At 62.7% G+C, this 23,087-nt stretch overlaps 1 protein-coding gene across 1 annotated transcript in view; it reads left to right on the forward strand.

The window, feature by feature from the left end:
* The first annotated feature begins 3,173 nt into the window (after positions 1-3,173).
* TTYH3 (tweety family member 3) overlaps positions 3,174-23,087 on the forward strand; it is a 29,999-nt gene continuing 10,085 nt past the window's right edge. The window contains exons 1-7 of the mRNA XM_012639134.1: positions 3,174-3,478; positions 18,897-19,066; positions 19,154-19,265; positions 19,432-19,652; positions 20,004-20,099; positions 21,371-21,443; positions 21,725-21,800. Coding sequence (XP_012494588.1) covers positions 3,356-3,478; positions 18,897-19,066; positions 19,154-19,265; positions 19,432-19,652; positions 20,004-20,099; positions 21,371-21,443; positions 21,725-21,800 — 871 coding nt within the window. The 5' untranslated portion in view covers positions 3,174-3,355. The remainder of the gene's footprint in view (positions 3,479-18,896; positions 19,067-19,153; positions 19,266-19,431; positions 19,653-20,003; positions 20,100-21,370; positions 21,444-21,724; positions 21,801-23,087) is intronic.

Below are 23,087 nucleotides of genomic sequence, written 5' to 3' on the forward strand. Positions count from 1 at the left end.
CCCTCTTTCCAGATGCTTCTGCCAGATGTTTCCAAACAACTCAGTCCTCAGCGGTCTCTTTTTGCAGACTTTCTCATGCCTGCCTTTTGTTCATAAACCCTGCTTCACTCGAAGGATGGGAGGGAAGGAGGGAGGGAGGGAGGGAAGGAAAAAGAGAGGGAGGAAGGGAGGGGCGAGTGGCTGGTGGAACTAGGCTGACTCCTGGTTCCCTCACCAGGTGACTCTCGCAGCCTCCTGAGCAATGGTGGGAACTGGGCCTCAGTAGCTCCATCTGTGGAATGCAACTAAAGTCCAGCATGAGCCCCAGTCGTCCCAGGACGGCCAGGAAGACCCACTGCAGCTCTGGCCGGTGAGTGCCAGGCATGGCAGCAGGGTGGGAAGGCCCCCTGTGTGCCCTTTTTCCCCCAGGCCCTCCACCCGGCCCTCTCTCCTCTAACCCTCCCCCTTTGGGGACCTGGGGCTTCTCAGTTCCAGGGGGATTTTTCTCCTAAACGTCAGGTTTGGGGGGCTCGGGATCCACCAGCAGAGACTGCGGCTGCACTTTTCCAGAACCACATGTTGTGGGCTCCTTTTTCTCCACCTCAGGCCCTTCTGTCATTCTTCCTCCATGTACCGCCCCCTTAGGAAAAGATTTCACGGACCAAACACACCGCAAATGTTAATCAATAATTAGCTCCTTTTCACTTCATACCAAACAGAGACACACAGAACGCCTGCCAACGGGAAGCTCTGAGTAACCCGATGTACTGGTTTCCCAGGGCTGCCGTGACAAAGTTCCATGAACTGAGGGCTTCAAACAGTAGACGTTTCTTGTCTCATAGTTCTGGAGGCCAGAAATCTGAAACTGAGGCAAGGCAGGTTCCCCGGAGGCTCTGCAGCGGAGACCGTCCCAGGCCTCTCGCCAGCTCCTGAGGGCTCGGCAAGCCTGGGTGTTCCGTGGCCCACAGACACTTTGCTCCCATCTCTGCGTCCGTGTTCGCCCCATGTTCTTCCCTCTGCGTTTCTGTGTCTCTGAGTCTGTGTGTCCAAATTTCTCTCCTTATAAGGACCCTGTCATTGGATTAGAGCCCATCCTAACCCCTATGATCTCTTCTTTAACTTGATTATATTTGCAAAGACCCTTTTTTGCCAGATAGGGTCACAATCACCCCTAACCAGGGGTTAGGAACTGACCATATCTTTTCATGGGACATAATTTAACCCATTGCACCTGAGTCATCATTTCACATAATGTTTGGGTCAGACTTTCTGTCCTTATCAGAAGAAAACACACGATTTTGTGAGCCTTCTAGAAACATGGAAAGGAACTCATGGGCACCCTGCCTCCACGTGTGGACCTTGGCAGGGGTGCCGGGCTGGTGCTGGTGGCACTGGAGTGGGGTGAAGTCTTTGGCCAGGGGAGCTGCTGCTAATAGCAGGGACCAGAAACTGTCCCTGTCCACGAAGACAGTCAGCTGCCGACAGGGCACTGTCCTATGCATCCTTGGAGTTGTGCATTGCAGAACCCTGAGGTCAGAGTCAGCTCTGGAAGGGCCAGTGCTGATACCCCTCCTTGTGCAGATGAGACAGGCTAGCTGCCGAAGGAGTGTCAGGCCAGGAGTGGGCATCCTGCCTGCTCCACCTGTTCACAGTGAGCAGTCACCAGGTGCCAGGGAAGAGGATTTACCTGGCCAGGTGCCAACCCACCCCTAGAGGGGGCCTTGGTCTTTGGGAGGTTTGAAGGGGCGTGCGTCATTCTGCCCAGAGCTCCCAGCAACCTTGGCATTGGAAAAAGGAACCTAAGCCAGAATCCCCCCAGAGTTCCTGGCTTTTCAGCCTTTAGGAATGCAGAATGTGACCTCCTTCCTCTTGTTCTGCCGTTACTTCCCAACTGGGTGGTGTCTCCAAGTTATCCAGAGAATGGAAACCACAGCTTTGCAAAGGCCTCCTGCTTTGGGCCTTATCAGCAGAAAACAGGCGAGTCAGGGCAGTCAGAGTCAGGGCAGTCAGATGAACGGACAGCCAGGCCTCCTGGGGAGCCACTGCCCAGGGCTGTCCCTGCCTGCACAGCCTGGCCCAGGCTGCCCACAGAGCTGGCCAGCCAGGCACAGCAGATGGCAGATCCCAGGTGTGGCAACCTGTTTCCCAGAACTTAGGAGGGCTCACAGTGAGGCCCAGGTGGAGATGAAGCAGTGCCAAGGGTGCACTTACTGCACCTGGGCCCAAGCACTGCTGTATGTCCATCCTCCTCGCCCTGGCAGCTCCCACCTCCACTTCAGCAGATACGGCAGGACGCCCCTTAGGAAGTTTGGCTTGTGGCTCCAAAGCCCTACCTGGCGGTTGCCTGAATTTCCTCGCGGTGCCAGGACAGGGCACTGTCTTTGCCTTAGGTCTTGACAAAAGATGCGACCTCCCCAAAGGGCAGGCTGGTGGGGACTGATCGACCTGCGACCCCCTGACACACACACACACACACACACACACACACACACACACACGCTTTCGTGTGCCAGGCCCTGAGCATTTTCCTCTCATTTACTATCCCCTCTTCCAGACGAGGACGTCGACACACAGAGAAGTGACTTAATCCAGACACGCCCCTCCCGCAGCCAGGCCACTGGTCCCTGGCTGGCGCGGAGGCCAGCCGGGCCCTGCAGGCCAGACCCCGCGGTAAACGTGCAATAAACGTGCAAAGGTCGAGTCAACGAGCCAACGCGTGGAATACAGCGCAGCCCCACCCGCAGCCAGGGTTCCACTCCGCGCCCACGTGGGGGGCAGGCCCGCGAGACCCGGTTCGGGGTCCTCTTGCCTTTAGGTCTGGGCGCCCCTAGGCTCGCGCGAGGGAGTGGGCGGAGCCTCAGCCGGCGGGCCAATGGCGGTGCAGAGGCGGGGCCAGCGGCTGGGGGGGGTCGTGAAGGGCGGGGCCACTGGGCAATGGAGGGGCAAAAGAGCGGAGAGAAGGGCCAGTGGGAGAAGGACCAATGGAGGCACAGGGGCGGCGGGAGGCGGCACGCCAAACGACGGAGCCGGCGGGAGGCGGGCCAATGGCGGCTCGGAGGCGGGGAGGAGGGCGGGCCGTGTGTGGGCGTGGCCTTCAGGCCGAGAGCCAATAGCGGCTCGGGGGCGGTTCCGGCGGCGGACGGGCGGGGGCGCTGAGGGGGCGCCGAGGGGGCGGCGGCGGCGGCGGCGAACAAAGAGGCGGCGGGCGCGAGCGGCCGAGCAAATCCGAGCGCAGCCGAGCCGGGCCGAGCCGGGCCGAGCCGGGCCAGGCCGGGCCCAGGAGCGCGCGGACTATGCGGGCGGCCGGGCCGGGGTCGGCGGGTCCCTGAACCCCGCGGCCGAGCCAGCGAGGGAGCCGGAGGCGGCGGGGCCCGCCATGGCCGGGGTCAGCTACGCGGCACCCTGGTGGGTGAGCCTCCTGCACCGGCTGCCCCACTTCGACCTGCGGTGGGAGGCCACCAGCAGCCAGTTCCGGCCCGAGGACACCGACTACCAGCAGGTGCGGTGGGGCCCCTCTGGGTCGCGGGGTCAGGGGCCCCGGGTCACGGCCCCTTCCCTCCCGGGATCACGGCCCCTCCCCGAGGGTCCGAGGACTCTCCACCCCCACCCCCATCGCGGGGCACAGCCTCCTCCCCCTCGTGGGTCAGGGCCCCCTTCTTCTCGAGGGTCTCCCTGGTTATGGGCCCCCTCCTTCAGGGCCGTGGCCTCCTCCTCAAGGGTCCAAACACCCTCCAACCCCCATCGCGGGTCCACGGCCCCCTCTGGATTCCAGCCTTCTCCTCTGGTGTCACTCAGGCCCGTTTCGGGGGTTACGTGGAGCCGTCTCTCTTCCCTCCGTGGATCCCCCCTGCCAGTTGTCTATTCCTGCCGCGGCCCCCTCCCTCACTGGGGGCGGCTTGGTGCTTTCCCGGCAGAGCCTCCTGCGAGGACCCAGGGCTCGGAGGCTGCAGGGATGGAAGCCTAAGCACTCCGTGCAGGCAGGAGGGGATTCCTGGCCCCCTCACCCCAGCTGGGGAATCCCATTGCCAGGCTCTTCATAGGTGAAGCACTGCCAGCCCTCTGTGGCCGGTAATGACCCCATGCTGGGCAGTCAGGCTGTGGGATGTACACAAAGTGCCAGGCGCGGCTGTGGGAGACCAGGCTGCCAGGAGCCCCTTCGGGAGGGAGGCCTGGCTGCAGGGATGCACAGTGGGCCTCAGCCTAGGAGGCGGCAAGCAGCTGAGCCCAGGCAGAGCTGGGGGTGGCGGGGGCCCTTCGCAGCCCTCTCCCAGTGGAGCCCAAGGCCTGGCATCATGCCAAGCCCCACCGCCACCCCTTCCCTGAGCCAGTGTCATTTGAGTGCAGGGCAGGGGACCAGGCTGTGGGCATTTCCTTCCTGCCTGGGGATCCGGATTCCAGAAGCCCCGTGACCTGGGTGCCTGTCACCCACAACACCCCTGGGTTTCTCTCCAGATGGAGCATGGCAGAGCCCATGGTGGGGTGGGAAGGGCTTTGCCTATCAAGGTGGCTTGGGGACCCAGTACCCTGTGGACTGTGTAACACCTTGCCTAATCAGAACTGTGTTGTCTGTGGCCTCCCTTATCCAGAGGAGGAGAACCGGAAGTAGAGCAGGAGGGTGCTGTCTGGCAGCTAGCTCTGCAGGGGAGCTCACTGCCCCTAGCCTCTGTGCTCACCTGCCCCCAGGCACCCCAGCCTGTTGCCAGCCCCAGCCCTGTTGCCAGCGTTTCTAAACAGATGAGAAGGGGGCGAGGGATTTGCCCAGGCACGCCCAGAGACAGCAGGGCGGAGGGAGAAGAGGATTTGTATAAAATCTCATGCCCACACTCTAGAAGCCCAGCGCTGGGGGGCCGTTCAGTGTGGAGGCAGCACACACTTCTCTGTGCTCCCCAGGAACTTTGATGTGTGATGGCTTTGTCACGTTCGTCCCTGGAGGACTCTGTTTAAGCTGCAAGGAGGGTGTGCCTTACTTGGGAAAGTTGTCTGCCCTGAGGGTTTGGCCCATTTGTCAGTTCTGAAGCTCCAGGGCAGCCCTGGGGCCCCCAGGGTGGCTGTTACCTGCTGGCCTGGGCCTGCCACCTGCCCATGCTGACAACCACAGTTGGACTTGCTGCAGGCCCTCCAGGGTGCCCGGATTCTGGGATGCGTGGCAGGGAGTGAGTGAGGGGTGAAGCCTGCAGCTCACGGGAGCCTGGGGTGGTGGCCAGGTCCCTCACTCAGCCTGGGCTCAGCCTGGCCTCCTCCAGAAGGCCCCTCTGGCCCTGGGAGGCCCTGGTTGGGGCCTGGCCTCTGGGAGCGCTGTTCTGCCCCCTCCCTTGCTCCCTGCTCCGCTGTGGGAGGGCTCTGACTCACTCTCCTGCCTCCTCTCCGAGGAGCAGAATTAGCCACTGAATAATTCACGATATGGAAACCAGCCTGTCTCCATCCCCCGCCGCCTCTGCCGCTGGCAAAGGGCCGGAGCAAGCAGACCTGGATGTACATCCTGCCCCGGCCCTCTGGGTGCTGGGGCTTTTGGGCAAGCGCTTGACCTCTCTGAGCCTTCATCTCCTCATCCCGAAATCTGGGCCTGCTGTGCCTTGTTTGCAGGGTTGCCTGGGGGTGGAGGGCCAGGAGCTCCCCTCCTGCGGGGGGCGCTGCACGTGAGGTTCCTTCCTGCCTCCTCTGGTGAGGTGTCACCAGCTGTGGGGCTGACTGCCCTGGTCCCACTGAGGGGATGGACGTTTCATCCATCCTGACCCTGGGCAGTCTGTGAGCTGTCCCTAGTTGTCCCCCCTGGCTTTGCCCTGCCAAGGAGGAGGCTTCTGCTTTGTGGGCTTTCTGGGGGAAAGGTGGGGTCTGGCACCAAGAGTTGGGGGCTGTAGCACAGGGACCAGCCTTTGTCCTTTGCTATTTCCTGTCCCCATTGTCTACTGTTGGGAGCCCCGTTTCAGAGCCTGTGTGGGGCTGTCACACAGCCCTGGGAGGTGGGGACTGTTGTCTCCATTGTATAGATTAGCAAACTGAGGCTCCGAGCAGGGCATGGGCCGAGGTCACAGAGTGAGTACATGGTAGAGCCTCTGTCCTGCTCAGGCCCTGCCCCTACCCTGCCCCACGAGGATGCTCCACTGCAGGGGGTGTGACTGTGGCATTAGCAGTGGTGGGGGCTGGAACGTGGGCCCCCAAGCCCCAGCTGGCCCTGTGCTGAGCGCTTCAGCAGTCTTCGCCAGAGAGAGGTGAGATTCTGTACCCCACAGGTTTAAGATTTCTCTTGGGACTGAGGGTCTCAGGCCACCTTCCTCCCAAGGCCCCCATGCTGGGAGAGAAGGGCTCCCAGCAACTGCATGGCCCAACGTGGGGCCTGTGACGTTCGCTGCACGGATGGAAGCCAGGAAGTCTGCCGGTGTGGGTCCTGTTGGGGCTGGTGGCATCTGTGGGAAGGCTGGAAGGGGCTTCTGGGGTCTGCTCTGTGCTGCTCCACTCTCGCGCCTGTCTCGAGGGGCTGCTGGCCGGGCTCCCCGAGGCTGGGCCATCACCAGCACACCCAGAGCTCCCTGTGCTGCCTCACTGGGGCTTCTAGGGTCTCACGCGCGTGAGGCTGTTATCTTACAGGGGAGAGATAGGAGGCCCAGAGGAGGCATTGTGGCCCTACAGGAGCTGGCAAGGCTGAGCCCAGATGCCTGGGGACCTGGTGTAGCCGGGCGAGTCTGTCCTCTGGCCATGGGTAGGGCGTCCCTGAGGGTCAGGTAGCAGAGCCTTCTCTTTGGCTGGAGTATCCCAGGCCTGGGTCCCAGCTCTGGCACTTCCTCCCGTGTGAGCTTGGGTGGCTTAATTTGGTGGGTCTGCCCACCCAGCTCCGGCCAGTTCTTCACAACCTGCATGACCCTGTGTCCTCAGGCAGGGACCGAGTTCCTGCTCTCTGCCCCCAGCTCCTCACTCTGGTCTGCTATCTCCACCAGCCCAGGGCCGGCAGCTGCTGCCACTGATGCAAAAGAACAGTTATGGCAGATGGTCAGGGAAGGCTTCCTGGAGGAGGTGTTACCTGGCCTACTGTGAAGGCTGCCAATGCCCAGTGGGCTGGGACTTGCCTGCTTCCTCCAGGTGCCAGCCTGGACTCCAGCGCACAGTGGGCTCACTGGCCTGCCAGCCTTCCAGGGTAGGTGATAGCACTTGCCTCAGGCTCGCCCGGCACGTGGGACCGTTTCCCACTTGAGCCCTGAGTGCTCCGGTGTTTCCGGTGAGACCCTGATGAGAGACTGAGGTAGCCGTGTAGAGACCCTGGGGAAGTGGGCTCCAGGCAGCGGGAACAGCACGTGCAGAGGCCCTGAGGCAAAGAGAAGCCTGAGCCTTGGGGAGGCAGCCTCAGCCCCAAATAAGGGAGCGTCCCGCTGGTGTGCCCGTGTACGGGGCGTGTACTGCCCCAGGAGGCGCGAACTGTGTCTGGTGATGTGCCAGCCCAGGCCCAACGGCCACTCAGGGGATTTGAACTCAGGGTGTGTGGCCCTTAGGGCCGGTGGTCTCCTAGCAGAGCTTGGTGCCCAGCTCCTAAGACTGCAGCACCTCGGTTCAATGCTGCGACTCCCGCAAGGTCAGCTGCATGCCCAGTGTCAGGCCGGTGGCAGAGCGGCTGTCCCCCTGGGCAGGGATGGACAACCTGTTAGCCTCCTCCCCACCTTCATGGAACATTTGGGAGAAAGGGAAGAGCATGAGATGAAAGGTCCATCCAGCTGGTTTTGTCCCAGCACATGTATTTGTAGGGTGGTTGTCACTTAAAACTAGAGTGGCACCGTATATAGCCTTATTGCCGCCTACTTTCAAAACATTGTGTATAGCGTTGGGCAGTGTCTGTGGCCCTTGGGTCCAGGGGCTTGTCCAGCATGCCACGGCGCAGGTGAGGATTCTGAAGTTGCAAGTGACAGAGTGTACCAGACACAGAGCAGCCCTAGGGAACTGGATAGAAGCTTCTAGAGAAAACCCTGTATGGACAGGAGCTGATAAGCTAGGCTCGGGGGTGCAGGGAGCAGGGACCCTGCAATGGAGGGTGGGCGAGGAAGCCCCTGCTGGGCCCGTTGGCGAGGGTGTTTCCCTCTGGGCCGGTGTCTGATCCCGGGGAGAATCTGAGTGGCCGAGCCTGGGCATGCCTGCCTTCTGGCCAGGGGAGTGTGACTCTGTTGGCTGGGACCACCAGGTCCGTAACCCTGGAGCAGGTGTCTCACCACCCGCAGCCCGGCCTGCTGCCTGGAGTCTTGGCGGTGCTGTGCCGCTTCCCCAGGCCCATTTTGGGCGTTTTGCTGGCTCCTGCTTTTGTGACTCTGGGGCTGCTGTGGCAGCTCTGTCCCCGGGAGTCTCTATGAGTCTCTGCTCCTTTCCTTATGGTGCAGTCTGGACCCTCAGGAAGTCCCCGAGAAGGGAGGTCTTCAAGGCTTTTCCTGGGGGGTGTGGGTGCTGGGAGGCGATTCTTCCTCAGGGCACTGGCTGCCCCTCCCTGGCTGCAGCAGCGCCGGGGCCGCTCCGTCTGTATCTGCCCTGCAGATCCCCCTGGACTCCAGGGCCCCTCTTCCGGGAATCCTCACGGTGCTAGCGGACAAGCAGGGAAGGGACATCAGCTGTTCTGGCTGCTGGCCAGGGCTCTCGGTCATGTTCTGGAGGAACAGAGGGGTCTGTAGTCAGGCCCCTAAGCCATAGCTGCTCTGCCCAAGAGACTGTACTGTTTGCTTCTAAAGCACTTTCTGGGGGGGAGCCAACCAGTGGCCCTGGGAGGTGGACACTGTCACCGCAACACAAGCAGCAACTGAGGCCAGCTGGCATGAGGGGCTGGCAAGCGGGGGCCAGGGCTCCTTGCCTCCCCGTGCCTTCCCGCGACGCGCTGCAGCGCAGTTTCAAGCCTGGGGTGGAGGGTCCCTGCCAGGGAGGCTTGGGGTGTCTGGACCATAACCCTCCCCTGGTCAGTTCCGTGAGGCCTCAGCGGCTAGAGCAGGGGCACTGAATTGAGGGGACTGAGGTCAAGGGCAGGGGAAGTGCCTTATGCATCCACTGAGGAACTGGGCGTGTGACCGCGGGTACAGGTGTGGCAGGATCCTAGAAGGGCCGCTGTTCCTGGGCTGGCCCCAGGGAGCCCTCCCTGGCTCTGTGCTGGGCCTGCACGCAGCCCCTGGGGTTCTCATGGTCAGGGTAGGGGGCAAGGCCACAAACCCACCACAGCTACGGCTCAGCATGGGGAGGCCCGAGGGGGAGCACACGGCACTGTGTCATCAGGGCCACTTTCCAGAGATGTCTCTGAACTAAGGTCGCCAGAAGGGGCCTGCTCCTTCAGAATTGGGGGTGCTGCTTGCCTGGGCACCCTCGTGCTCCCAAGGCCCCCAGGGCACATCGGCCCTCTGTGGAGGCACTGGGTGCCCCTGGTGGTCTGGTCTGCTTGGGGCCGTGAGGGCTGCACAGGGCTGTGGCCAAGGCCGGGCCTCCAGCCCAATGCCAGGAGCAAGGATGGCCTACACTTGATGCCAGCTGGCCACAGGCTGCTTTGTTCTTATCTGGAGCCAAGAAAGGCATGGTGTGTTGGCATGTGCCCCCAGGGTACTGACCAGAGCCTGCAGGTGGGCCAGGTGGGTGGGCAGCCAGTGTGTCCCCAGATGGGCACATTTGAGTATCTGCACATGCACGCAGCCCTGCACGCATGGGCTGCTCTCAGCCCTCAGTTGGAGTGTCTCTCTCCCCCCGGAGAGGAGGCCGGCTGAGGCCCGAGTCCCCGTGGGGGCAGCACCCGCTGTGGCAGGGCTAGGCCCGGCGTTGGCCACGGCCGTGGGAGGAGACCGGGCTGTGCAAAAGCCTGAGTGGCTAGTTCTGCCTCTGAGGAAGGAGCTCTGCCCGCTCTGGCCCTGTGCACTCTGGGCGGGGCTTCTGGCATCACAGAGAGGCACTCCGGCTCTGACCCCAAGTCCGGGGTTGGGCCGTGTCCTCTTGGCTGCCTCTCCCTGGTGGGGGCTGAGCCTGGGGACGGGGCTTCAGTCTGAGGGGTAGCCAGGCTGGGTCTGAGGCCTGTGGCTTTGTCGCCAGGGTGGCTGGTTGGGTGCCCGCAGGCAGGCTTGGAGAAGAGCAGGGGATTTTCTGGGTGTTCACGCTGGAAGACGTGTCAGAGCGTGGGGACCAAAATAGACATGCTTGCTGAGCAAGGCCATGCCTCCCGCCGAGTTCTTTGGTGTCTGTTCCCACATGCGGGGGAGGGCGCAGCGTGGGCGGCAAGACAGCTGGGGACGGCTGCAGGCGCAGGGCAGGCGGCGGCGCTGCCGTGAGGAGGCTACGAGCCTCTCTCTGAGGTCTCAGCCGAGTGCTGCCTCGCTGGGCCTCCTTCCAGGCGGTTCCTGGAGAGCGAGGTGGCAGGGAGTGTAACATGCCCTTGGGGGCGGGTCCCCCTACAGCCTGTTTGCCTGGACCTGGGCCTGGGGTTGGGACAGGCAGTTGGGCCCCTCCCCCTGGCTCCCTCGTGTCCGCCGCTGGCTGCACTTTCTCCAGGCATGGCAGGAGCTCACCATCATGGAATTCATGAAACCTAAGCCCAGCGCGGAGGAAAATCTGTTTTTCATTTCTGGCAGCATCGCTGCAGCCTGGGCCCCGTGTGTTGTGGGGTGGGGGCTGCAGGCCACGTGGCCAGCTGGGGCCTCTCACCCGTCAGCCTGGCCGGAGCCAGGGCCAGGGCGGAGGCCTGTGATGCAGTAGCCCCACTGTGTGTGAAATGGGGCAGGCCCCGGATCTATACCGCCGGCACCAGCCCCACCCCAGGGGGTCTGGGGACCTACCAGGCAAAGGAGGTGCTCAGGCCCAGGCTGGCCCTAGAGGAAGTGGGGTGCCATATGGTGGGAGCCCCTTCCCAGTGGGGAACACCAGATGGAGAGTGGCGGCAGCAGGTGTCACATGCTGAGCCGACCCTGGCACCGCCAGTGAGGGCTCGGCCCTGGCGGGGTCCTGGTGCTTTTGGCCAGAGCTGCCAGTCTGCCTTGGGGTGTGGGAGGCTGGCCAGCCTCTCAGACACCCCCAAACCTTACCTCTTCCTCAGGTGGAAGGGACTTGGTAGTTGCAAGGTGAGGGTGGGACAGGGGGACACCCCTCTTCCCTCTCCCACCTGCCCTGTCTGCCCCCAGCCTGTCCTCCCAGAGCCTCCACTCTGCTGTCGGCCACTGCAGGCTCGGCCCGACCAAGCCTCATCTCAGCTGCCAGTGGACCTTGGGCATGTAGGAAACATCAGCACCCTTTGCTCATGCTGTCCTCCACCAAGCTGTTCTCCACCAAGAGTGCACTGTCCAACTAGCACGATGCTTGACTGGCCCCTACTGAAACCATGATGACAGTTTGCCAGTGTGACCAAGTTCCTCTTCCTGGCACCCACAGCGTCTGGATTTCCCAGGCTTGTAACCCCCACCACAACAGTCCTGGAGTATCGTGTCCATCCCTGGGCCCCTGGCCACACTCCAGGCCTGGCTGAGTAAGATGAACCCACATGCCCCTGTTCCAGAATCACCCTGGAGTCAAATCGAAGCCAGTGGCCCTCTCTGTGGACACTCAGTCCCCACTCTGGGGAGGTGGGCGTGACTCCGTATGGACACTCAGTCCCCACTCCGGGGAGGTAGATGTGACTCTCTGTGGTGACTCAGGCCCCAGTCTGGTGGGCAAGTGTGACCATCACCCCACTGTACCTGTGCACATCAAGGCGCATTCTGGCGAGGTCTGGGTCCCTTGGTGGACTTGGCTTGGATTCCCCTGGAGCTGCCCAAGCTGCCTCTCACCTGAGGCTGGGCTGGCAGCAGGCGCAGGGCAGGGCTGAGCTGATGTGGCCAGGCCTACTGGCCACCACCTTCCCTCAGGGTTTCGGGGCCTCCTCCTGCCACTGTTGCATGCCCCTGTCGAACTATGTACTGGGGCACAGGGGCCCTTGCTGGTCCCTCCCTGTGTGGTAGGTCTTCCAGCTGTGAGATTTTGGACCAGTCCCTGGCCCGTGTGAGCCTAGCAGTACTGCAGGTCCCCACATCTCCCTTCCCTCCCCTGCTGAGCACCAGGCGCCTGGCTGGCCCTCACCAATGGCCCAGCCAAGAAGGCAGCAACTGTGGCTGGTGACAGCAGGGTGGCAGGATGGTGCCTGCTGTGGCTAGGGTTGGGGGCCCCTGTAGGCTTCCCATCAAAGCCCCTGCAAGGACCTCCCATTGGGCCAGGGGCTCCCCAGCTTGGCCATGGGCTGTGCTGCCCGCAGAGGGTAGAGTGGACTGCACAGCTTGTGGGTAGTTGCCAGGGCAGCTGCTCTCCCTGGGTGTGTGTGTGTGTGTGTCTTAGTCTTAGAGGCATGTGTTCAGCAGTTCAGCAGGCCAGCTGGCTGTGGTTTGGTGTGTGCTCCGTGTGCGGCATGCTTCCTGGCAGGTTGGCATGCTCAGGTGCTGCCACCAAGGTACTCCAGGAACTGTGAGGATGCCCAGCTAGTGCCACCTATGCAGGGCATATGATGTGCCCTGTCCTGCAGGCATGCGTGGCTCTCCAGCCATGGTGGCCTGGGGCCTTTCTGTGTGGCCTGTGCTGGTGCTAAGCCTGGCGTTGCACATGTAGGTGCACGTGCCTGCATGGCTGAGGAGTGCCACGTCCAGGCTGGGCCTAAAGGCAGGTGGCGCATGAGCAGGGGCCGTGGTAGGCGTCAGGGTGCAGGCTCACATATACCTGTCCCCGCGCTGTGGGTCCTGTCCGTGAAATGGAGCCATTCGCCACCCACGCTTTTCCTAAGGACTTGGTGGCACCTAGGCCCTCCCCTCTCAGAGCAGGGCTGGCTTGGGGCCCCGCACCTGTGCAGGTGGCCAGGACGGGGTTGAGGGTGTTCATCCTACATGAAGGACACACAGAGTATGATTTGGGCTTTGGTCTCTGACTTCTGGAGACATCCTAGAGAAGGTGGCCTGTGCCAAGTGTTGGGGGACAGTGGGGTTCCCTGACAGGGAGAAGGTTCCAGGCCCAGGGACAACATGTTTTCCACTCTAGAGGCCAGAAAGCACCGCGCCCGGTCTAGTCCTGCCCCCTCCTCATCTGCCACTGCCCCTGCCCCACCAGGTTAAGCCCCAGGGTTTGGGTCCCCGACAGGCCTGACAACCTCAGAACCGCCTGGTCTGATTGGGATGGGCTGAGGCCTCAGGCCCCAGCTCTCTGGCTCGCTGGGTGTTTCCAGAGTGGGTAGGGGTTTTCAGGGTCTTAGGGCCCCAGGGGAGAGTCTGGCGCAGGGCAGGGAGGGGCCCCTGCTTTGGGGGCTGCAGTGACCTTGGGAAGGCTGAGTGGGCCAAGTGGAGAGGGGTGGCCCAGGCTGCAGGCGAGGGTTGGCCGGGCCCCTCCACGCCTGCACCCTGCTGGCCCAGCTGGCTGCTCACCTCGCCTGACCAAGCCCTTACATCACTTCCACCGCAGACGGAAAATTCCATTTGGTCAGAGCACAGATGCTGATCAGACATTTCCCATTCTCTTTCTGAATGGGCCCGGGAGGAGCAGAGGGGCCGTCAGCCACGTGGAAAGAAGTGGCTGGGCCATGGGAATGCCATTGGCATCCTGGCAGGAGGCCATCCCCTAGAAATCTGGCCTCAGGCGGTGAGGGCAAAGGTCACGCTGGCCGCAGTGCTCTCCCTGAAGACAGCCAGGCTCAGGCCTGGTGTGATGGGTGCCTCTGCCCAGGCCTCCGGGCAGAGAGAAGCAGGGGCCCGGTTTGCCGGGCACCCCAACGCCTGGCCTTGCACCCCAGACAGGGACAAGCTCTGTGTGTTCTCACAGGTTGGCTGGGACCCTGGTCCCCTGCTGGCCTCCCCTTGGGGTAGATTGGGAGGGTGCCATCCCTGTCCTCTCTCCGGGGGAGCCGAGTGAGGCTGCCTTCTGACCCCGGCAGTTTATAGTTGGCCCTTCTGGGGAGGAATACGCCTGCCAGAGAGAAAGCTGCCCCAGCCTCTTGGAGTTTAGGGGGAAGGGGGACCCCATGTTTCTCAGCCCCTTCTGTGTGTGGGCTCCACACAGCAGCCCTGGAAGGTGGGCATGGAGAGGCAGGGTGGCTTTCCCTGCTCTGTTGATGAACTTGGCACGGCCACCCATGAGGTGCAGGCAGACCCTGGGACACAGAGGGTGGACATGGGGGCCCAAGGCGCTTCCTGGCACTGGGTGAGAAGAGGGGAGGAGGAGAAAGGACGGGTGATGCGGGACACCTGCCTCCCTGAGTCAGGGCGATGGGCGTGCCGGCACCTGGGCCTCTGCCTGTCACTGCCCTGGGGCTGGAGTGACTCTTAAGTCCCTAAGTGACCCCTCCTTGGAGCCCCAGGACATGGTCTCACCCTCATCACCTGGCCTGGGATTTTGTGGGTGCTTGTCCTGCTCTCACCCCACCCTAACTGAACGGGAGTAGCCCATGGCATCTGCAGGTGTCCCAAGGCCAGACCCAGGGTCTTGGGCCCCTCAGGCGCTGTTCCCAGCCTCTACACATGTCGGCTCATTTCGTCCTCATTGTAACAAAGCGATGGCATTGCCTCCATTTTATACATTTTATAACTGAAGCACCGACCCCAAGGTCACATTCTAGAACCAGGTAGAGCAACCTTTGGGCCTCAAGGCTCTGATTCACCAGTAAGCTGAGCTGCCTTTCTCGGGCCTGAGTTTCGGGGGTGGCTGGGGGGTCCTGTCCCCTGCCTGAAGTCCCTCCCTCCCCGTGGCTCTGTCTCCCAGCAGGCGCATGTTGGCCTCTGGTGGCCCCTGGGGCGGGGTGCCAACAGGACTGTCCTCAGTCAACACAAACTGAGTGGGGCCCAGACTCTGGTTTCCCGTCACCTCCCTTGCAGATGCCGGGCCCTTCTCTCCGGTGACAGCCCTGGGTGGGAAATGATCACAACCATTTTACAGAGAAAGAACGAGGCTCAGAGGGCGGCAGGGCCTGACCAGAGACACGAAACCGACGGGTGGTTAAGCTGGGGCTCGGACCCCTGCACGGCAGCTTCTAGGGCCTCCCGCGCCCGCTGAGACAGCTCCAAGGAGTTCCTGTTTTTGTGTTTTAATAAGGAGGTAGTTCACGTTCATGGTTAAAAAAACACGACAGCCATGTGAGATGGATGGAGAGCACAGCCCCTCCAGCCCTCCCAGGGTGGCCAGCAGGGGCTGCCCTGGTGCCTTGCTGACCACTCTCAGTGGCTTGGCACCCTCGGGCCTAAGCGCTGGCCCTTCCCGGACGTGGATGTGGAGCAGGAGGCTGACCTGGCGCTGTTTAAAATCTCCGACCCCCTGGTGCTCCCAGCCTGGGCCACCTTCTGTTTTCTCCTAGCGCCTCCCACCTTCCAGCAGGCCCCACAGTTTTCTTAGGACGATGTGCAGGTGGCTCTGAGGGCAGGGGACTCGTCGTCTGCCAGGTCTCTGCATGTGCCTGGCGCCCAGCACCACGCCTGGTGCCTGGCAGTGTCTGCCACCAGCTATAGGCACCCCCTGCTGGATGTCAGCCCTCTGCACAAGGCGGTGTGGCCTAGGGGTGGGAGGGATGGGCTTGCCACCCCAGATCCTGTTTGGCCAGTAGTGTTTATCTCATCTGGCAGAGGGGAGTGGGTGGTCCCGGCGCCGCCAAGGAGGTGAACCCGGCCTGCGGGCTCTTTGGTGTGTCCTGATGATCACCCGAGCACCGGTGGACACGCCAGGCTGCCAGAGCCAAGGCTTGGCGCCTGCTTAGGTTCTGCCTGCGCATGCCTGGGACCAACACCTCATCTCCCCAGGCCCCAGCTTCCTCACCCCCAGGAGGGGCTTCCCTGCGAGGATGTGAGCTCTAGGTGAGGGATGCAGCCCAAACAGGCTCTCCTGGAGCCGGTCCTAGTGTGAGCAAGGGAGAGGCTGACTCCAGCCAGGCCGGGAGGCCTCTGTGAGCCAGGAGCGGAAGGAGGGCTCACCAGGCAGGGCCACAGTGGGCTGACTGATGTGGCCCCCCAACTGTGGGGAGCCCCAGGGTGGCCCTGGCTATGGAAGTGCAGATGTCGTGGGCCCAGGTCCTTTAGAGCCGTGCCCCCCCCTGCCCCAGGAGTGGTCAGCTGCCCTGCAGGTGTGCTCTGCCCCTAGCCCCTGACCTGTAAGGAAGAGACTGGCAGGGCCTGCAGTGACCAGGGCTGGGGTCAGCACCTTGTGGCCATGCCCAGCCCCATGCAGGTGACGGCAGACCCAGGACGTTGCTGTTCCAGGCACCCCGATGTTTACTGAGGATCACTGTGTGCAGAGCCTGGTGCTGGCAGGGTAGGGGTGCTGCTGGGCTACAGGACCAGGCAGGGGTGGCCCCCACCATGGGATGGGCCTCTGGGCCTTGGTGGGTGCTTGATTCCTGCCCAGGGACCCCCACTGCAGCCTGGCTTGTCTGCCTCCCTGTGTGATCTTGGGTGAGGGCTCTGGGGCCTCGGAGGCCTGTCTGTGACGCGAGCACCTGGGACCTCGAGGGAACCGTGGGCTGACAGAGGCTCTGGTGCCAGCTCCCTGCTGTCCTCTCCTGGCCAGCAGGCCAGCGGGTGCTAGGGCCCTGGCAGACCTCTCCTGCTGTGCAGGGGCGGTGGGCGGCTGCACCTGGGCTGAAGGAAAGGGAAGCTGCCCACCCCAGTGCCCTATTTGCTTGTTGCTGGGCAGACAGGGCTGGGGCTGTTGGCTGGACAAGAGCTGCAGCCTCACGGTGGAGCCCTGGCCTGCCCCTCAAGGCCCACCCCCATACTGTGCCCTGGACAGAGGCAGAGGTGCCAGCCTCCAGAGAGCATGTCAGCCCCCAAAGTGCCAGCATGGGCCCTGGTGAGCACCTCCCTGGCCTGGTGGAAGGTGGAGAGGCCACCTCCAGTGTGGTCATCAGCCAGCTTCTGGGAGGGCAGAGAGTGCATCCTCTTGCTCGCTGCCTGGCAACTGTCTCTTGGGAGACTGCCTGCTGGGCACTGGGGCTACTGATCCTGGTCCCAGTGCCCTCCGTAGCAGAGCCTTTCTTCCCAAGGGGGGCCAGGCAGGGGATGTTCTGCCTCTGTGGCTCCTGGCCCCAGCCCCAGGGAGAGCTACGTTGCTGAGGCGTTGAGATGCAGGAAGCGAGGGGGTTCTCTGCAGCAGCTCCAGCGAGGGCAGCTATGGGGTGCCTAATGGCCACCCCACGACACTGATGGCTACTGTGTTGACATCCACTCCAATGTCCACACCTGTGGGCACCTCCCCCAGTTAGGCCCTTCAGCCTCTTACAGTACTTGGCCCCCTTAGATGAGGCACAGCCCAGTGTCTACCCCACCCTGGCACAGGAAACATGCAGAGCTTCCGGAGGGATTGTGCTGTGGGCAAGGCCACATGGCCAGCAAGTGTGGGCATGTTGGAACCCAGGAGTACAGGGTCCTGGGGCCTGGGAAGCCCGCTTCCTTTTTTTTTTTTTTTTTTTGAGACTAGCTCTGTCACCCTGGCTAGAGTGCACAAATGGCATCATCACAGCTCACAGCAACCTCAGGCTCCTGGGCTCAAGTGATCCTCCTGCCTCAGCCTCCCCAGTAGCTGGGACTACAGGTGCACACCACCATACCCAGCTAAATTTTTGTATTTTTAATAGAGACAAGAGTCCCACTCTTGCTCAGGCGGGGCTCAAGCAACTGTCCCACCTCGGCCTCCCAGAGTGCTGGGATGATAGGTGTGAGCCACTGCGCCCAGCCTGAAGCCGGGTTTCTTCATCATGCAGCGGGGGCGAGAGCAGTGGCTAGGGCACAGGGAGGAGGGCGGTCTCCAGGGAGGAGGGGCTGGTTCTGGGCTGCAGCCAGTACCCTCCCTTCCCCCCAGCGGGTGCTCAGGAAATGTTACTGCTGCATCAAGTAAACCACTTCCTGTGGGGGACGCTGGCCTTGGATAGGAGGGCTCTGGTGTCCGAGTTCTGTGTTGTCTTTTCTGTCCAGAGTCCTGGGGGTGTAGCACCAGAAGGCCATCTTAGGAGCCAGGCCCCAGCCTGGCTGAAGAGCTCTATGTGGCAGGGAGCACCCATCTGTAGCCTGTGTGGGCGGTGTCCCCAGGACAGCAACCACGGCTGTGTAAAGCTGGGCCACCATCTCGTCAGTGTGGTGGGACTACACCAAGGAGTGGCCACTCCCCACTTTGCACTGGGGGGTCCCTCCCTCACAGCCCCCAGACCAGCCTTGTGATGGGACCACTGCACACTGCTCACTCCGCCGATGCTCATGGTAGCAAGGGGAGCTCAGCCCCTAACACTCAGCACTAGCACTGGGGAGCAGGCTCCCTCCCAGAGCTGAGGTAGGAGCTCTCTGGGCCTGGGAGGACAGGGCTCTGGTGATGAGGATGGGAGGTGATGCTCACAGCCCGGCCCTGGCAGCGTGACCAGGATGTCACCTCTCCAGGGAAGGCAGCACCAGCCCTTTCTATAGAAGAGAAAACAGGTGCAAGAGATCAAGGGACCTCCTCAGCCACATGACCAGTCAGCAAGGGTGCTGGCCCTGCCAGCCTGCTGGGTCACTCTGTCACCCTTATCCCCTGGCTGCCTGCCACCCACTGCCTGTTCTTAGGGCCTGGTCAGGCACCCTTGTTCAAACATATCCTGAGCTCCTGCCCTAGACTCGGGGGCCTGGGAGATGACCCCCATGGCCTTGACAGAGGCATGGAGGCCTTGAGCAGGCCCACCTGGCCCCTCCTAGTGGGGCTTGGGGTTCTATCTTGATGTCCCACAGAGTTGAGGATGACGAGTCTGGGGTCCCAGGCTTGGCGTTCAAGTCTGAGTGAGTACAGGAGCTTCAGGTCGGTGTTGGAGCCTCCATCCCTCACCAGTAGGTTGAGAACAGGGCCCACCTCCTAGAGCTGTGGGCAAAATTAAATAGGAGTGTGCGCCAGGTCCCTAGTTCGGGAACAGGGCTCCGAGTTCGCTGTTACTGTTTTCTGGGACTGAAGCACGCTCAAGCAGGCTTCTCACCCGCCTGCAGGCGCTGCTGCTGCTGGGAGCCACCGCCCTGGCCTGCCTCGCCCTGGACCTCCTCTTCCTGCTCTTCTACTCCTTCTGGCTGTGCTGCCGGCGGCGCAAGAGCGAGGAGCACCTGGACGCGGACTGCTGCTGCACCGCCTGGTGCGTCATCATCGCCACGCTGGTGTGCAGGTGAGCGCGGTGGGGCGGGGCTGGACAGAGGGAGGGCGGGGCCTAGGGGGCAAGCGGGCCCTGTCTCACCTGGCCCTGCCCCCGCAGCGCGGGCATCGCTGTGGGCTTCTACGGCAACGGGGAGACCAGCGATGGCGTCCATCGAGCCACCTACTCGCTCCGCCACGCCAACCGCACGGTGGCCGGCGTCCAGGACCACGTGAGTGGCCAGGAGTTGGGTTCTGGGGAGCACTCCTCCTGCTCCCGATCCCTGCGTCTGTGCAGGCGGGCGGGGCCGCTGCGGGTGCGGGCTGTGCAGGAGGAGCCCGCGCCCATGGGGACTGGGGCGCCCGTCCCTGGCCTCACGCCCGCCGGCCCTGGCGCAGGTATGGGACACCGCAGCAGCCCTGAACCGCACGGCGGAGCCCAGCCTGCAGAGCCTGGAGCGGCAGCTGGCGGGGCAGCCAGAGCCCCTGCGGGCCGTGCAGCGGCTGCAGGGCCTGCTGGAGACGCTGCTGGGCTACACAGCCGCCATCCCCTTTTGGAGGAACCCTGTGGTGTCGCTGGAGGTGCTGGCTGAGCAGGTGGATCTCTATGACTGGTACAGGTGCGACTGCACAGCTTTCCTGCCCTCCCCAAGCTGACTGTACCTGGGTTAAGCCTCACCTTCCCTGAGCTAGTTTTGCTCTCAACACCTAATACTTGAGGTTTTGCAGGTGGGGGCAGCCAGGGCCACTGGAGCTCACAGGCAGTGACAGGAGTCCCCCAAGTGGATTTTGTCAAGAACTGACATTGTCCCCATGTGCCAGAGCTGCCTGTGGGGCCCCTCCTGGGTGCCGGGCTGTTTGCCCCTGCTCTGCCTGGCCTATGCCGATGCCTCCTTCCCCCTTTCCCCCGCCTGCCCCTCTCCCCGGCCTGTGTCTGCTGGTCCCTGGCCCACACCGACAATTGCCCACAGGTGGCTGGGCTACTTGGGCCTGCTGCTGCTCGATGTCATCATCTGCCTCCTGGTGCTGGTTGGCCTCATCCGCAGCTCCAAGGGCATCCTGGTCGGGTGAGTCCAGGTGGGGAGTCAGCCACCTGTGGGCCCACAGCAGAAGGACTGGGTGAGGCACTCGTAGCACCATCCCCCAAGTCTGTGGGTCCCAGCCCCAGGGTCTGCAGTGGGACCTGAGCGAGACCCTTGCTGGCTCGTCTGCTCTGAGACGCTCCTCTGGCCCCATGGCCTGTGCCCCTGTGGCCAGCGTCATGGGCACACTTGCGCCCACGCCGGTCTTGGTTTCCTGCTGTGCCCCTCTCCCAGCAGGAGTCTACACCTGGGGTACTTGTAGTCCAGAGACCTGAAGCAGCCTGCCCAGGTCCCCAAGCTCTTGAGGACACCAGATCAGGCTGGGTCCTCCTTTCTCTGCCTCACCCTGTCCTTGGCTCTTGAGGCAGCCTGGGTTCCAGCCCTGGCTCTGCCACTTACTAGGCTGGTGACCTTGGGCAGGTGGTTAATGAGTGGTGAGCCTTGATCTCCCTGTCTGGAAGACAGGTGACTGCTTGTGCAAAGGGTCACTGTCCCTCACTGCACAATTGCACAGCCATGTCCTGGCTCCTTCCTTGGCCAGGCCTGAGAGAGATCAGAGGACAACAGTCCGGCCCCCACCTGCATGGCACTCACAGGCTAGAAGAAGATGAATGAGTGAACCGTGCCATGTGCTGAAGGCGAGAGCGTCTTGGAGCAAAACAGAGCCGGGGTGGGAGGGAGTGGGAGGGAGTGCAGACCGGCAAGGTCTGCAGTGCGCTTGCTCCTCCCAGGGAGACACAGGAGAAGGAGCGTTGAGCAGAGGCCTGAGGGACCAGGGAGCACTTGGACACCCGAGGAAGGGTGTTTGATGCTGGTGTGCACAGAGCTGTGGGAGGCCTGTGTGTCTGGACCATAGGGGCCAGGGGAGGTAGGTGAGCCCAAGCCAAGGTTAGCAGGCCCCTCAGGCCACTATGTGGACAGCAGGCTTCGGGGCCCAGAGTGAAAGTGGCCACTGTTATCTGCTGAGGAGAAGTGCCTGGGGAACAGAATGCCACCAGGCCTTCCCCTCCCTCCCTGCCCCCAGCTCCGGGCTCTCTGGGCTCCAGCCCAGCCCACCCCAGCCAGGGAGGGGCATGTGTCTGGGCCCTGGGCTTTGGGCAGCTCTGGCTGAGGCCAGGCCATGGGAGGAACCGCAGCCCTCGTGTGGGCTGGACCCCCAGATGTGCCCTGGCACCTGCCTTCTGGCCTGCAGCCCGCAGGCCACACATCCCCAACCCTCAGCCTGGGGGCTGCTGACTGGCTGTCTTTGCCCCAAGGGTCTGCCTGCTGGGTGTCCTGGCCCTGGTCATCAGCTGGGGCGCACTGGGCTTGGAGCTGGCCGTGTCTGTGGTGAGTGGAGGAGGGGAGCCCAGCGAGCCCCATCTGCTGGGCCTGGACACAGGGCAGCCATGTTCTTTTCCCTTCCCCATCTCCCCCAGGTCACTGGGTCCTGAGAACAGTGGGAACCTACCATGGGCACAAGCACGTCCCTGTCCCCAGGTCCACACTCCACCCTCCTGAGCTGAAAGTAGACCCTGGGGGCCAGGTTCTACCTCCAAGGACCCAGGGTGGGGGCAGCTTTCTTTGAGGCCCAGCTGGGTAACCCCTCTTCCTGCCTGCACTCACCCCAGGGCTCCAGCGACTTCTGTGTGGACCCCAACACCTACGTGACCAAGATGGTAGAGGAACACTCAGTGCTGAGTGGGGGTGAGTCTGGCGGGGTCCGATGGAAGCGGGAGGGCAAGGTGGCTGAGGCAGAGGTGCCCCTGCCCTCACAGGCCGCACTCTCAGGGAGACAGGTTGCAGGAGGCTCCAGGGGAACGGAGCACAGGGGCCACGAGAAGCCAATGACAGGGGCAGGGGACAAAATAGCCTGGTCAGGGAAGGCCTGCCAAACAGGTGGCATCAAAGTTGAGCCAGAGAAGGCTGCATCTTGTGCAAAGGCATCTTGTGCTGAGGCAGAAACATGTGATGAGTTTGTGAGGCAGGAAGTGGACCAGTGGGGCAAGGAGCCAGGGGAGGCCACAGGGCTGGGTCACGGTGGTGACTTTGGGCTTTATTTGGGTGGGCTATTGGAGGGAGGGAAGCAGAGGAGAGATGGGACCCACAATCAGAGGTCCCTTTGAAAGCTTCTCCGGGCTGCTGAGGTCACCAGGGCGGCGAGGGGGACTCCTCAGGCAGGAGAGAGTGGAGACAGCAGGGGCTGAACACACGGGCAGCAGGTGCACAGGGCTGTGCTTTGACTTCCCGCTGAGTGGGCTGCCGGGGCTGCGGGGGAGCTGAGGCCCTGGTCTGGGCGGCTCCTTGTAGCAGGGCCATGAGTCGTGTTGGGGGCTGGGGCAACAGGCTGGAGGCAGGTCACAGGTTTTGGCCAGGTTTGCAACTCAGGGTGGACATCAGAGAGGCGGGACATGGGACTCTGGCCGGGGTGTGGTCAGGCTAGACACTGCTAAGCTTGTGGGGCCCCGTCATGGGAGTATTGCGTGTTCCCTAACAGAAAACAGAGGGGCTGTCCCTGCGGGGCACCGAATGGCCTGGAAAAGCCTATCCTTGTCACCCTTTGTCCACCAAAACCACGGGATTAGCTTGTGGGCTGGTTTTATAGCTCGTTCTGTGGAAGGAAGCAGTTCCATGGAAGCCTGAGGAGCCCCTCCCCTTACCCTGGGGAGGAGTGGGCCCACGCCGCTGGGGCTGGCAGGGCTGGTGACCACTGGCCCCGCCCCGCCCCCGGCTCTGGTGCCAGTAGCCTGGGCTCACCGGGTTCCCACTGCTCAGACTCGTGGGACCTTGGCAAGCACGATAGCCCCCACCGTGCTCGAGTGAGCACACGCACATGCACATACACACACACGCACATACACACACACAGGTGCTCGAGTGCACACGTGTGAGTGTGGGCTCCATCCAGCCTGCAGGCCAGAGAGCCCCTCACGGAAGGCCGCGAGGCCAGCTGTACTGACTCCATTTTACAGGTGGCTAAAGTGAAGACTGGTG

Source organism: Propithecus coquereli, unplaced genomic scaffold, assembly GCF_000956105.1.
Source record: "Propithecus coquereli isolate 6110/MARCELLA unplaced genomic scaffold, Pcoq_1.0 Scaffold137, whole genome shotgun sequence".
Lineage (NCBI taxonomy): Eukaryota > Metazoa > Chordata > Mammalia > Primates > Indriidae > Propithecus > Propithecus coquereli.